We start from the raw sequence: 14,319 nt of genomic DNA, 5'->3' as shown, positions 1-14,319 counted from the left end.
TATATATATATATATATAATATATATATACACACACACATAAGTCCCTAAAACCCTATACAAGGTCACTATGGTTCAGAACCGACTCGACAGCAAGTAACAACAACAACAACTGTCTATAAAGGAGCTCTGGTAACATAGTTGTTATTCATAACAACCACAAGGTCAGCAGTTCGAAACTACCACCCGCTCCACAGAAGAACAATGAGGCCTTCTACTTCCGTAAAGATTTACAGCCTCGGAAACCCTGTGCAGGGTCACTATGAGTCGGAACCGACTCCACGGTACTTAAGAACAACAACTGTCTGTAAAATAAAGTTTAAATTCTTTAATTTTCCCAGAACATTATTCACTTGACTCCTCTTTGGCTCTTAAGCTTTGGTATCTCACCAATTCCAGAGCCTTCCTCCCCACCCAAAAAACCCACTTCCACATGTGCTCTCCCCAGGCTCTCCTCCACTTTTAAACTCCTATGGAAAGGAACACTCAGCTCCAACCACCTGCCACTGGCAACCTCCCAACCAGCAGTTTTCATATATACCCAGCAGTTTCCACTGAGATGGAACTTTCTCCAGAAAGTTTTTACTGGTTTCTACTGCTGACCAACTACCTCCACTTTCTGCTAACCTTATACGCTGGACCTAGTCCTAACCAGAGCACATTTGGTCACACTGTATCTAATTACCCATTTAATTATATATTTCCCTTGCTAACTTTAACCTCCATGAAGATAGAAACCATGATTAGTCATAATTTACCTCCAGCCTCAAGTCTAGCTCATAACTGGCCTTACTGTTAGTAAGTCGAATCAACAGCTTTTGAATTAATGAACCTCTGTTGCTGGTGTGTGCTGTTCAGTCAAATCTGGCTCAAAGCAATCCTATAGGACAGACCAGAACTGCCCCATAGGGTTTCCGATGCTATGGATTTCTAGGAGTAGATTTCTAGGTGTTTTCTGAACCATTAACCTTTTGGTTAGCAGCCAAGTGCTTAACCACTGCACCATTAGGGCTCCTAATGAATCTCAAGTGGGTAACAAAATTCAGTTAGACTTTCAGACATCCAGTTTAGAGCCTTTTGTTCCTTCTGTGTAACACAATTCCAGCTATGAAAAGCAGGTACTAAGGATTTCGGAACAATTACAAACAAGTATACAATCCATATAATTTTCTGCTCTCCCTTTACTAAAAACAAAACCCACCTCTCTCTCTCTTTGTGTATATATATATATATACACCTGGATCCTCCTTTATTCCTCAATTTCTTAGATAAATCAGTTGACTGTGAATCGTGCATCCTGATGATGATGTGGATTACCCACTTTATTTGCATGGGGAGACCCATACCTCCAAGGGCCTGGAATTCCAGTCTAATAACCTGCCACATACCCACATACAGCTGCTGCCAACTTGGCAAGGTGGCTCTCTCCAGAGTGACAGTTCTGCTAATTGCACTGCTGTCAAAGCTGCCATCTGCTCTTTAGGCCAGGCTGGGAAGCAAAGAAATAGATATTGTTCCTTTTTCTTTGCCCCATGCTACCCTCACAGTGGCACCAGACACTCTTTACCTGTTGGAGAGACTCATCCCAGAACTCCCATTGTTTGCATTCCTACCACACCCACACATATACCCAGCCCTCCAACCCATCATTCTAGAATTTAAATAAAATGTCCTCTGAACTTCACACCCTCACATAGAGAGTGCATTGGCTGGCAGATTCTCTCAACATGTTACAGCATACCTCATCCAGTTGAAGCTCTGGCCCAGGAGCAGAATATACAGATGATATCAACATCAACTACCTATGAGGTGTCTTGGAGTCCAGGTGTGGCACTATAGGATAATCACTGCACCATAAGGTCAGTTTCAACTGCAAATTACATAGTTAAAACCCACCAGCCACGCCCTGGAAACCCTATACCAGGTCACTGTGCATCGAAACTGAGTTAACGGCACTTAACAACATAAAACTGTCTTAGGACAACGTTCAGGGTCTCCACTGGAGGTCACAAGAATCTCCCCTGTTTTCTCACACTTTCTCACCCACTTCTCTGATAGTGCCCCTACCTCCCTGACACTGCCCTCTACAGGTCTGACATCGGTCCTCATTATCTAAACTCTGGATCTACAGCCAAAAAAGCTTAGTTTTGATGTCTGAGGAAATTCAAGCATCTGGTGAGTCAGGCTCCAGTGCCTTTGGCTGGAGCATTAGGGACTCCATTCCAGCAGCTTTCAGTGTGAGCAGAAATGTAAATGGATACCTTAAACCTTCCATATCACACTGGGGACATGCAAACCAGAGTATTTCACAGTGTCTGACCATGAAATTGAAACCTGCTACCAATACACATCCCTCCATGATGTCAGAAACAAATGGACTGGGGATTTAGAGAAAGGTTGTATATTTTCCACATCCACAGACATCTGGCTCTTCATTTCAAATTTGAACTTGATTTCTATAATGCAACGATGGGACACTTTTGCCATTTGGGTGCGCACTGAATAAAACAATGAACACATATGGCTCAATGCCCCTGTCAGAGGCATGCATGAGGTTGCTCTGTCTTTATTTACAGATTTGTACCCTGAACACACTCCAGCCATCCCTCTGCACTCAGAGGCTTAGAATATCAAAATCAACACTCCCTATTACACTTTAAAGGAGAGTGGCAGATCAGAGGGCCTGAACACCCAAGGATCTTTTCTTCGTCAATGAGCTGGTTCACAGCTCTGTCTTCAGACACCTCCTCTCTGAGCAAGACGGATACATCAAACTACACATCCCTCAGGCACCTCCAACTCAAACATGCCAGCAGAATGAATCACTCCCCAAACTACTTCCTCCACCTGCCTATTTCTGTTCATCACATTGTAAGTATCTCATGAACGCCTGTTCCAAACATGGCAAATGCTTACTTATAGTCACTCTGCCCCAAATCCATTTGTCTCATGCGAGAAACGTTTATGGGGTGCCTACCATGGGCCAGGTCCATTGAATATCATTCATATCCACCACTCATTCTGCATCTCCCCACCTGTATCACCCCGTCACCTCCACGTGGAATACAACCAAGCCAGACCAGTCCTCCTGCCACAGTGGTCTTTCTAAATGTATATTTTTGCTAATACTATGACTCAGCTTTTACCATGTGCCTGTGTTTGAGCCACAAAATGTATGCTGTGTTTCTCTCCATGATTTTGGATGCCCAGTTCCCTGGAGAAGGAATGTTCTTATCCACCTTGTCCACCTGGAAAACTCCTATTCATTTGTCAATACCCTACTTAGCTGTTAGCCTACTCTATGAACTCATGTACACACACAAACACTCTAACAGTGACACCTCGGTATCTTACATAGTGTGCGTTTCACAATACATTCTACTTGTAACTAACATGGTACATCTGTCTTCCTGGAGAGTAGGGATAGATCATTGAAGTTATTAAGAGCATTGGCCCTGGAGCCAGATTATCTGATATTTAATTCTGACTCTGTAAAGGCTGAACAAGCATGAGCAAGTTACTCCACCTTTTTCTGGGGCTCTCAGTTCTTCATTTGCAAAATGGGGCTACCAATAGAAACCACTTATTTGGGTTGTTGGGGAAGAACTTGGTGCATTAATGTGTATACAAGTGGCCAACAGTGCTGAGAATGGTTGATGTAGCTCTGCTTTTGTGTCCAGAGTTGAGGACAGTGCACAGCACAGAGTCCTCAAGGTCAGTTACTGAATAGAATCAACTGAAAACAAGCTCCATCACCATCCCAATCCACCTATGCTGATTTATTTCTACTTTACACCTCTACAAACCCTGTGTTACCATCACCACAGACTTTTTCCTTTCCTTTCCCGCCTCTATTCTTTGCAAATGCCATTTTTCAGGGCTGAATGATTTCTGTTCCATCCTGCTCCCTCTCTCAGATTTCTGATAGTTCTAAATCGATCAAAGGAATACAGGTTACAGGACTCCACTGTCTGGATATTTTGATGTAGTAGTTCTGGATGGGGTCCTGGGAATCTCTACTTTTAAAAGCTTACCAAGTGAGTTTAACTAACATGCAGCTAGGTCGGACTAGAACAGTTATCCAAGATGTTTGAGGAATGAAACTCTTCCTGAACCATGTCCTGGACCATGTCATAGCCACAACCAAGGAATCTTTAAGATCCTCTGAATGCTCCTTTATGGCTTCCAATAGGAGGAGAATACTGAAAGTACCATGGGCTGCCAAAAGAGCAATCACATCTGTTTTGGAATAAGTACAGCCAGAGTGCTCCTTGGAATCCAGGATGGCCAGACTTTGTCTCTCATACTTCAGACATATTCTCAGAAGGGATCAGTACCTGGAGAAGGATGTCATGTTTGGTAAAACGGAAGGTTGGGGGGAAAGAGTAAGATCCCCAAAGAGATGGATTGGCACAGTGGCAGCAGCTATGGGATCAGGCATAGCAATGATTGTGAGGTTGGCCCAGGACAGGAAATTGTTTCCTTCTGTTGTGCAAATGCTCATTATGAGTTAGTAGTGACTCGATGGCAACTAACAGCAACAGAGTTTAAAACACAACAACAAAAACATATAAGTGATAATGGTAAGTAAACAAAGTAAGATACAAAATTGTCTGTACAGGATGACCTGAACTATGCACAAAATATAAAAGGAAAACAAAAAAATAAAGAAAGAAAACAGATGAGATCTATTAAAATTTTAAGTTATTGTTCAAAAAGTGGTGGTATTATGAATGATTTTTTTCCATAATTATCTTTACTCCTGTTTGAATTTTTCAAGCCTTATGAAATAAAATAATTGATTTTATAATCAGAAGGTAATGTAGATCCCAAAAGGTTAAAATATAAACACAAAACAATTAAGGTACCTATCAACTCCTACTCCATGTCCAAACCATGGATTCCAGCAAGCTGAATATGATGAATAAAAAAGTTTCTCATAGTGAAAGCAAATTTATCATCATTTTCCAAGTTCTTCCTCTGCTGACTGTCATGTAGAATATCAAGAATGAGAAAAATGATTGTTACCTACTGACAATGATCCTTTCACTATGGGATCAAACTATAATCTCAACATCAGGCCACATGAGCCACCTGTTCCAAAATCCCTGGAGCAGAAACAAAAATTTCCTGCAAGCACACCCCTCAGAGCAACAAATAGTGACAACCACAAGAAGAAGGACTGTTCCAAAGTTCCTTTTGAACGTTTTCATCAAAGGTTTAGGCTGGGATGAGCAAACCAGCTCACCTCACTTTCACTGTCACATTGAGGTGACATGTTGCTCTGGGCAAAAGCTAGATCATGGTATTCTGAGAACCTAATGACATTGTTGCATGACTTTCAATAGAAAGGATTCACAGGCTGTTACATTGTGGACATAAAGTCTCCTTTCCTACTGAAGATCATATTGATTGATGAAAAGGTGATTGGTTCAGTGGTCAGACAGAGTACGTTAACTTTCTTAAAATGAAGTTTCCTGTAAAACAGGGATATAGTAACAATATACAACTAGGAGTTATTGTCAAGATTCCATAACTAACCAATTTAAAGAAGTTAGCATAACTGGAAAATACCAAACATTATGATAACTGCTTAGCTTAAACTATATTTCACTATTTTACTTGAAATAGTATATTCTGTAATACAGAGAAAAAACGGAATTTTTAAATTATTATGTAATGGACAGGCCAACTATTTAATTAGAATGAAATCCAGTATTTTAACCGATGTACATCCTAAAGTTCCTAACAAAGACCCTTTAATAATAGGAAAACCTGATCATGACAAAAAAACAGCCAAAATACAGAAGTTGGCCTTATACGTGATTATTCAGAATGAAGGGGAACACATTACATGGCCAGTCCAGGTATAGTGCAAGTAGCTAATAAGCTTGACCACTAACTGAAAGGTTGGAGGCTCAAGGCCCTCTAGAGGTGTCTCAGAAGAAAAAGCTGGCAATGTACTTGCAAAAAATTCACTCTTTGAAAACCCTGCTCTGACACACATGGGGTTGTCATGAATTGGAAGGGACTAGGCAGCAACACATGTAGCTATGGAATTGTAACTTCACATGTCAACATGACTATTTATCAGTTGTTTGACCCTGGCCAAGTGACTTAATCCCTGTGAATATCATTCTCTCCCATAGAGAATGGAGAGAATAGTATTTGTGGATGATGTGAGAATGAAAATACAGGTGACTAAAACAGGCAGCTCTTGTCACATATTAATATTACATCAACCACTGGGCCTTTGTTTCATCAGAATCAATTCATTGGAGCCAAAAAGAATCGAGGAAAAAGTAACCTGAAATCACCGAGGGCCACTCTGACCCTTGGCCAATACTTACGTCGGCAGACCTTACAGCACTGGCCAGCAATGTGCACAGGGAGAGAATCCGGTGAGCAGTTGAGAGGTGGACAGGACATCCTTCGGCATTCCACAGTGCCACTCTGAGAAAGGAAGGGCAGGAAACAGAATCTCAGGAATACCCTTTGTAAGCTCCCTCCACAGAGAAACCTCATTAGGTAAACAGAAAGTGTGAAGAATTCCAGTCCACTTCCAGACCACCATTGAAGTCTTTTCTCCAGCCTGAATGAACTCATGCCACCTCAATTACTTTTCTGATAAACATCACTGGCTTCATCCCACCTGCCCACACAGGCTAAGTAGATTAGACAGAAAACAGAAAGCCCATTTTTACAAGAACATAAATAACACTTTTTGCAGACCCTGTCAATCACTGTAAGGCTTTAGCAATCCATTCTGTATTTTCATAGACAAACAATGGTATTCTTTAGATACTTATCAAATAATTTCAATTGAGCAGGGTTTGCATGCTAATGTTTGGGGGGCTCTTGCAATTCTCTGAGACACAGAGAGGAAGGAGTCTATAAATGCTGACTACTCTGAAGAGTGTCTTACAATTCTCATTAACAGATAACAAGTACCCTAAAAAGTACATGGAAACCCCCTTTTAAAAATTATGCTATGTGAGAGAATTCCTGAATGAAGCTAATAACAAAGTAGTTTAAAAACCAAAAGACTTGTGACGATAGCATTTCATGAGTAATGTAATCGATTAATTAAACTGTACATGTGAATAAAAATCAGAATGCCTTACTCCCTCTATGCCTAAATCTCCAAATGGCAAAAGTACATTTCTTAGTAACCAAGTCAGAAACAATTAGAGTCTGGCCTCAAAGGAAAGCAGGCTTTACTCGCCAAGCATTTATATAAGAAATGCCATTATTTTTTAATCGAAGCCCTGGTGATGCAATGCTTAAGTGCTTAGCTGCTAACTGAAAGATTGGGGGTTCAAACTCACCAGCTGCTCCATCAGAGAGACTTGGCATTCTGTTTCTATACAGATTACAGCCTTGGAAACCCAATAGGACAGTTCTACTCTGCCCTACAGGGTGGTTAAGAGTCAGATTCAACTCGGTGGTTATGGGTTGGGTTTGGATTTGTTCTGTAATAAGGAATTGCTACTGGGTACTTGGAGTCCTGGTATGGTGCTGTGGGTTAATGTGCTAGACTGCAAAGCCATTTGAACTGCAGTGCCGGCGGTTCAAGCTCACCAGTTGCTCCTTGGAAACCCTATACAAGGTCACTACAGGTTGGAACCGACTCGACAGCACTTAACAATACAACAGCAACTGGGTGCTTAGTAAAAAAAAGACATACTTCTTAGAGTTAACATTATATAGTCACAAGAAGCAGAAGGAAACTCTGATAAGTGGACCTGTCTCCTAAAAACAGTTTTTATTGCATTTATTCACAAAGAGGCTTACTCTGCATGTACAGTTCCTGCAGTGGTCGCCATCAACCCAGGAGTCTTGGTCTCGATAGAGCAGCCCACTCATTTGGCAAGTCTTCTCACAGTGACAGTTTTCTAATTGACTCAGTCTTGTCTCTGCATAATTTAACTGCAAACAAGAATTACTAAGTGTAATTTCTGTAATTCAATTGCAGCATCTTAACAAAGCTAACAGCAACAAGATAAAAACAAAACAAAACAAAAAACAAGCAGGAGGAAGGACAAAAAAATGCTCAGAGCAACTCGAAAAGGCACTGATTCTTAGCAGGATCTTTTTCTTAAAAAAAAAAAAAAATGCAGTGGAATCACTCTAAATTGAAGACATATTGGCTCCCATGGTCTAATGAACACCAAATGAGACATTAAACTGCATCATAGGGCCCTCATGGGTGTTCATAAACGTGTGTACTTTCAGCTCAAGCCCACATGGAAACACTCATAATGAATGTTTTCTCAAGGACTCATTATAATGTTTACAGGAGATCTAATCATGAAAGGGAAGCACCTCCATTTATCTCCCCCCATCATCTCACTGTTCTTCACACATTAACCAGAGTGTCATGGATTACAAGGAAGAGAATCAATGTTTCCTCTCCAACAAGTTCTGGGAACTGGAGCTAGTAAATGGGAAAAATTGCAAGAGGGCTCAGTTTCTCCTTGAATCAGGACCTTCCAAACAGAATGCCCTAAGAATCCTCTCTGGTATTCACATGAAGATCAGGACAGATGGACCAAACTCTGTGGCAAGTTAGGATTTTGTCAAAGAGCCTTTTTTCATTTCTCTGTTACCATTAATTACAAAATATGTTTTCACAAGTAACCTCTTCAAGTTATGATCCAGCCTCCACTTGCTCACCTCTGGTGGTGGGTTACTCATGACATTCTAACAAAAGACACTTGGTCTGGTTAAAGTTCTGAATGTTTAAGATGTCTTTCTTCTTTGGACTGTGAAACCACACTCCCTTTTCCCTACCAGATCTGCTTGTGTTCTGTGACACATCTGGAACAAGTCTGATCTCTCTTCAAACCGTTGAGATAATCAAGCTCCCACTACACTATCCCTGCCTTGATCTACTATGGACCAGGTTCTTGTAATGATCCTCAGGATTTGGTTCCTGATCACTTTCCATGCAACCTACTTCAGTTGGTCTTTAAAAATGTCATGCAACCCCTTAGCTCAGCAGGCCTGGTTTGATCTTTCTATTGTCACAATCATAGTAAGTACTACTTCAACCCAGGGCTCACATTACCTCTTTCCTTTGCCATAAGCACTGGAGACAGCCTGATTGAAAAGCAAATGCCAGTTCCTAAAAGTTCATCTGTTTCCTTACCCGCCCTCAATTACACATATACCTTGAGAGTTTCTCTATCAAGGAGATCAATTCAATCTTTGATCCAACTATTTCAAGTTAATGATGCAACTATACAAATTAAGCCTAGGCATGATAATTCCCACTGTCTTTCTACATTAACTAGGGTTCCAGTCTACACACACGCCTCTCAGTCACATCTATCCATGTCAGTCTCTAGAAGTGGAATCCATACAGAATGCCAACTTTGGTCACTTATTATATTTTCTCCTCAATGCTTTTGGAATTCCTCAAGAAAACCTGTGCCATGCCTTCATTCTGTGGATTATACGAATGGGCAGAGAACACAGCATATAAAATCCTTGATAAGCTACATCTACCACAATTCCACCCAATCTCTCTCCATCAGAGCAATTCTTACTCACAGGATGCTGTGTAGGGTTTCTGAGGCTGCAAATCTTTACATAACCAGAAAGACTTAGCCACTGCTGGAGCAGCTAGTGGGTTTGAACTGTTAGCCTTGTGGTTAGCAATGAAGTGCTTATTATCATACAGTGCCACCTAGGCTCCAGGTACCATATTTAGCCTCTAAAAAATTAAGATATCTAAACCTCCCTCAGCAAGAGAAATGACATAGTAGCAGGAGTCAACCTTAACGACTGTGATGCTGCAGGATAGAGCAGTGTTTCATTAAGTAGTACATAGAGAGTCAGATCTGACTGAACAGCACCTGATAACAATACAGGATGCCTACAGCGTTAGTTTCCTAGGAAGCCTACAGCGTTAGTTTCCTAGGATGCCTACAGCGTTAGTTTCCTAGGATGCCTACAGCGTTAGTTTCCTAGGATGCCTACAGTGTTAGTTTCCTAGGATGCCTAAAGTGTTAGTTTCCTATGACTCCTTTGAATCATAAATGATCTCCTAAAATTTTAGGTTTTATTTGAAACTTGAATCACGACGTGTTCAGAATCTATGGAAATGAAACTATTTTGGAAGTACACTATATCGACTATAAGGAGACTATATAAGGAGACTATATCGACAAAAGTGTATATGTTGCTTCTGTTAAGTGCCACCACACTCATAGCAACCCTGTATAGAGTTTCTGAGGTTGTAAATCTTCGAGGGAACAGAAAGCCTCATCTTTCTTCTGAGGAGTGGCTGACAGCCTCAAACCTCCAACATTGTGACTTGCAGTCCAGTGTTTATCCTACAGAGCCTCTGTGCTCCCTAAAGCTTATATTGTTGTTAAGTGTCGTCGAGTTGATTCCAACTCATAGCTACCTTGTATAGTGTTTCCAAGGAGTAGCTGGTGAATTTGAACCACCAACCCTGCAGTTCAAACTGACCTGAGGTTAAGTGTTTATTTTACGATGCCATATCAGGACTATAAAAGTTTACATTTGTTGTTGTTGTTGTTAATGGCCAACACGTTGGTTCCGACCCATAGCAACCCTGTACAGGTTTTCTGAGGAGCAGCTGGTAGGCTTAAACCTTTGACTTTGTGGTTCAAACCAACTTTGCAATCCAGCGCATTAACCCAAGTATATATTATATATCCCCTATACTTCATTCCTATGCTATTGTTGCTGTTGTTAGCTACTATCAAATTGGCCTTTGACTCATGGAAGCCAGTGCACCAAAGATGTAAATGCTGCCCAGTCCTGAACTGCTTCCATGGTTGCTGATAGATAGAACTGTCATGACCCATAAGGTTTTCATTGTCTGGTTTTTAGAAGCAGAATGCCAGGCTTTTCTACCTAGTCTGGCTAAGTCTGGAAATTCTGTGGAAATCTGTTCAGTATCATATTAGAATGCAATCCTCCAGATGTATGGCAACTCTGCTTGGAATGCATAGGCTAGGAATCAAACATAGGTCTCCCACATAAAAAGCACAAATTCTACTAATGACCCATCACTGTCATCACACTTGACTACCACTGTTGTTGTTAAGTGCCATTGAGTCAGTTCCAAGCCATAGAGATCTGAGAAGCAGCTGGTAAGTTTCAAACACTGACCCTGCAGTTAAAACCCACCTTGCAATCCTGTGCTTATCCTTCAGAGCCACACCAAGACTCCTAATTCCTATATAAAATAGTGATTGATGTTTGGCTCACATTGAACAAGGAAGAGTCTGACTCAATTTTGCTTCCCTCTAAGAAGAGCATGGAAGTGAACAAGAAATACATCTGCCTTCCTATGAACACCTGGAACAGATCTAGCATCTGTCACTCTCAGAAGGTGACTTCCTTAAGACAAAATTATTCAAAAGGCAATTCTATATCTATCCAAGTTTCCTGAAAATCTAGGAACTTGAGTAAGGGTAATACTAACGATTTCTAGTAATGTCCATCAGTGCTAAGTTATGCTCACCCACAAAACTAAATGCCAAGAAAGTCCTCATTATAATACAATGGGCACTGTTTTCAGGGTAAATTTTGTTTCCCTTCTGTGCTCTGTTTATAGGTTTAATTTACTTAGTCTTTTCTGACAACTGAAAATTCCTACTCTCTGTAATAATAAGAGTTCATCAGAGTAGAGAACAAAAGGAATGTTGTTGTTAAGTGCCCTGGAATCAATTCCGACTCATAGCAGACCTGTACAGGGTTTCCAATGAGCAGCTGGTGGATTTGAACCACCGACTGAATGGTTCACAGTCCAGTGCTTATCCTACACCAGCAAAAGGATATTAAGGTAAAAGATACTTTTTAGAGACACTTAATACGTAATTGTACCTTCCTCATTTCCCCACCAAACCTGTAACCACAATAAAATAATTCTGAATCAAAAAATGAATCTCATTTTCTGTCAATGGTATTGTGGTGGTGGTGATGTGCTATGGAGTCGGTTCCGACTCATAGTGACCTTGTACAGGGTTTCTGAGTCTGTTAATCTTTACGGGAGCAGAAAGCCTCATCTTTCTCCCATGGAACAGCTGGTAGTTTCAAACTGCTTACCTTGCAGTTTGCAGCCTGATTCGTAACCACTACACTACATGCTGAATTTATACAAATTCATTTTCGAAAACTGTTTGTATACTACCTACCATTTTCTCCAAGAATACCTGCAGATCCAAAGTAGATACAATACCAAATCCACATCTCTATTCTTTTTTACCTTTATTCATGCATTTATCTCAGCAAATATGGACCTGCTCACTTATTCTCTCTACACACTCAAAAGCAGGCAGATGAGGTCTTTTTCATAGTAAGAGGTCAATGAACAGATCTGAATACATTAACTGTGTGGAGAGTTCTTTTTCTCATTTGAAATACTATTTATTTGGCATTCACTACATGGGAGTCAGGGAAAAGCTGCTATTATGATAGTAAACCTTTAAGTTTAATTGAAAAATCACTACTGAGCTCTATGAAACAATGCAAGTCTCAAAATTAAATGTTACAAGTTACAATGCTATTCCAAGGGCTGCTTGATTTGCATAGATAGATATGTCAAAGATTTAAACAAAGGTAATCAAGAAATCATCAGTCCCTGGCATTTCTCCTTCCTGAGTTTGGAGGCAGAATGGGACTACAGCATGCATAAGTGGGATGCAAGAGCAAGACAGAGCCTGGCCCAACCAGAATGTACATGGCCAAGCAAGTGGGTGGTCCCCACAATGTCAAGAGGTGGCAGATGACCTGAACCTTCTCTGTCTTAGAAAGGTATGGTTTGACCAGAACACTAGGGTTCCTAAAGAGGGAGTGATGCTTAAGGTTGTACATCAGTTTGGCTGGGCCATGATTCTCTGGTTTGACAGTTATGATGTAGTCATTCTTCATCATGAGATCTGATATCATGTAGTCACCTCCAAGATGAGCTTGGCCATAAGCAGCCAATCAGCTGAAAAAGAGTTTCCTCAGAGGAATGGCCTGAATCAAATACATACCGTGGTGGTGGTGGTGGTGGTAGTGCTGTGCTTTGAAGTCGGTTTTGACTCATACCAACCCAGTATAGGGTTTCTGAGGCAATGAATCTTTATGGGAGCAGAAAGTCTCATGTTTCTCCCACAGAACCACTGGTAGTTTCAAATTGCTGACTGTGAGATTAGCAACCTGACTCGTAACCACTGTGCTACCAGAGCTCTCTATATATACACGTATCTGGAAAAGCCTCCAGGCTAACATCTGACCCAAGGACTGCATATATATATATATAATTGTTGTTAAGTGCCATGGAGTCAGTTATGACTCACAGCGACTCTGTATAGGGTTTCTAAGAAGTAGCTGGTGAGTTTGAACTGCCAACTTTGTAGTTAACAGTCCAATGCTCAACCTACAGTACCAAATGCAAACATACATATGCTAGTGGTACTGTAAATTACACACTGGACTGCTAACCACAAGGTTGGCAGCTCAAGCTCACCAGATGCTCCAAATGAGAAAGATGAAGTTTTCTGCTCCTGTAAAGATCTGTTCCTGTAAAGATTTGCTCCTGTAAAGATTTACAGTCTCAGAAACCCTATACAGGGTCACTAAGAGTCAGAACTGACTCTATAACACCTAATGACAACATGCATATACATGTATGCATATAAACATATATATATATAGAGAGAGAGAGCGCGCGTCTTGGTATAGCACTGTGGGTTAATGCATTGGACTGCAAGTTTCCTTTGAACCACAAGGTACCAACTCAACAGAACTTAAAAACAACTTATATATATATATATATATAGGTTGCTATGATTTGGAACTAATTCAATAGCACTTAATGGCTATATATATATATATTTGCTTAGATAGTTTTGCTTCTTAGAGAACCCAGACTAAGATGACAAAAGGCTTTTAACACCTCTAGTCATATCATCTGAAGATGTTTGCATGTATCTTCCTTGATGTGTTCTATATCAAGCAAGGGAACAACCAACTCTTTCCACCCTGAAAGGAGAACAAAGGCGTGAACCTCGTAGGCAGAGCAATGGGCTATGTCTCTGGTATCACTACCTGTTTGGTTTGATCTGACTTTGGCTACCAACTCCTGTCTGACTTGTGCCCTGAGTTTGCATTCAGGTAGGATTCTATGGCTTTTCCACTATGGCCCAAGTGTGAGGACTTGCTGCTGATTTTCAAGACCTCCAGTTTCCTAGCTCTAGACCAAGAACCTAGAGATACCTATACCTAAGGAAATAAGAAAAAGGAGACTCAGAATCATGCCAGTCTAATTCTAAAGCCCTATCCTAGAAAGGAG

At 40.8% G+C, this 14,319-nt stretch overlaps 1 protein-coding gene across 2 annotated transcripts in view; it reads right to left on the bottom strand.

The window, feature by feature from the left end:
• The window catches only part of NELL1 (NEL-like 1 (chicken)), a 1,454,777-nt gene that overhangs the window by 1,128,713 nt on the left and 311,745 nt on the right, over positions 1 to 14,319 (bottom strand). For both annotated transcript variants that reach the window (XM_006865820.1, XM_006865821.1), the window contains exons 8-9: positions 7,794 to 7,928; positions 6,350 to 6,452 (exon numbers count right to left, since the gene is read on the bottom strand). In XM_006865820.1, the coding sequence (XP_006865882.1) occupies positions 6,350 to 6,452; positions 7,794 to 7,928 (238 nt within the window). The remainder of the gene's footprint in view (positions 1 to 6,349; positions 6,453 to 7,793; positions 7,929 to 14,319) is intronic.

This window comes from Chrysochloris asiatica, unplaced genomic scaffold (assembly GCF_000296735.1).
Source record: "Chrysochloris asiatica unplaced genomic scaffold, ChrAsi1.0 scaffold00083, whole genome shotgun sequence".
Lineage (NCBI taxonomy): Eukaryota > Metazoa > Chordata > Mammalia > Afrosoricida > Chrysochloridae > Chrysochloris > Chrysochloris asiatica.
Note: the sequence above shows the minus strand (reverse complement) of the source record. Positions and strands in the feature narration are given on the sequence as shown.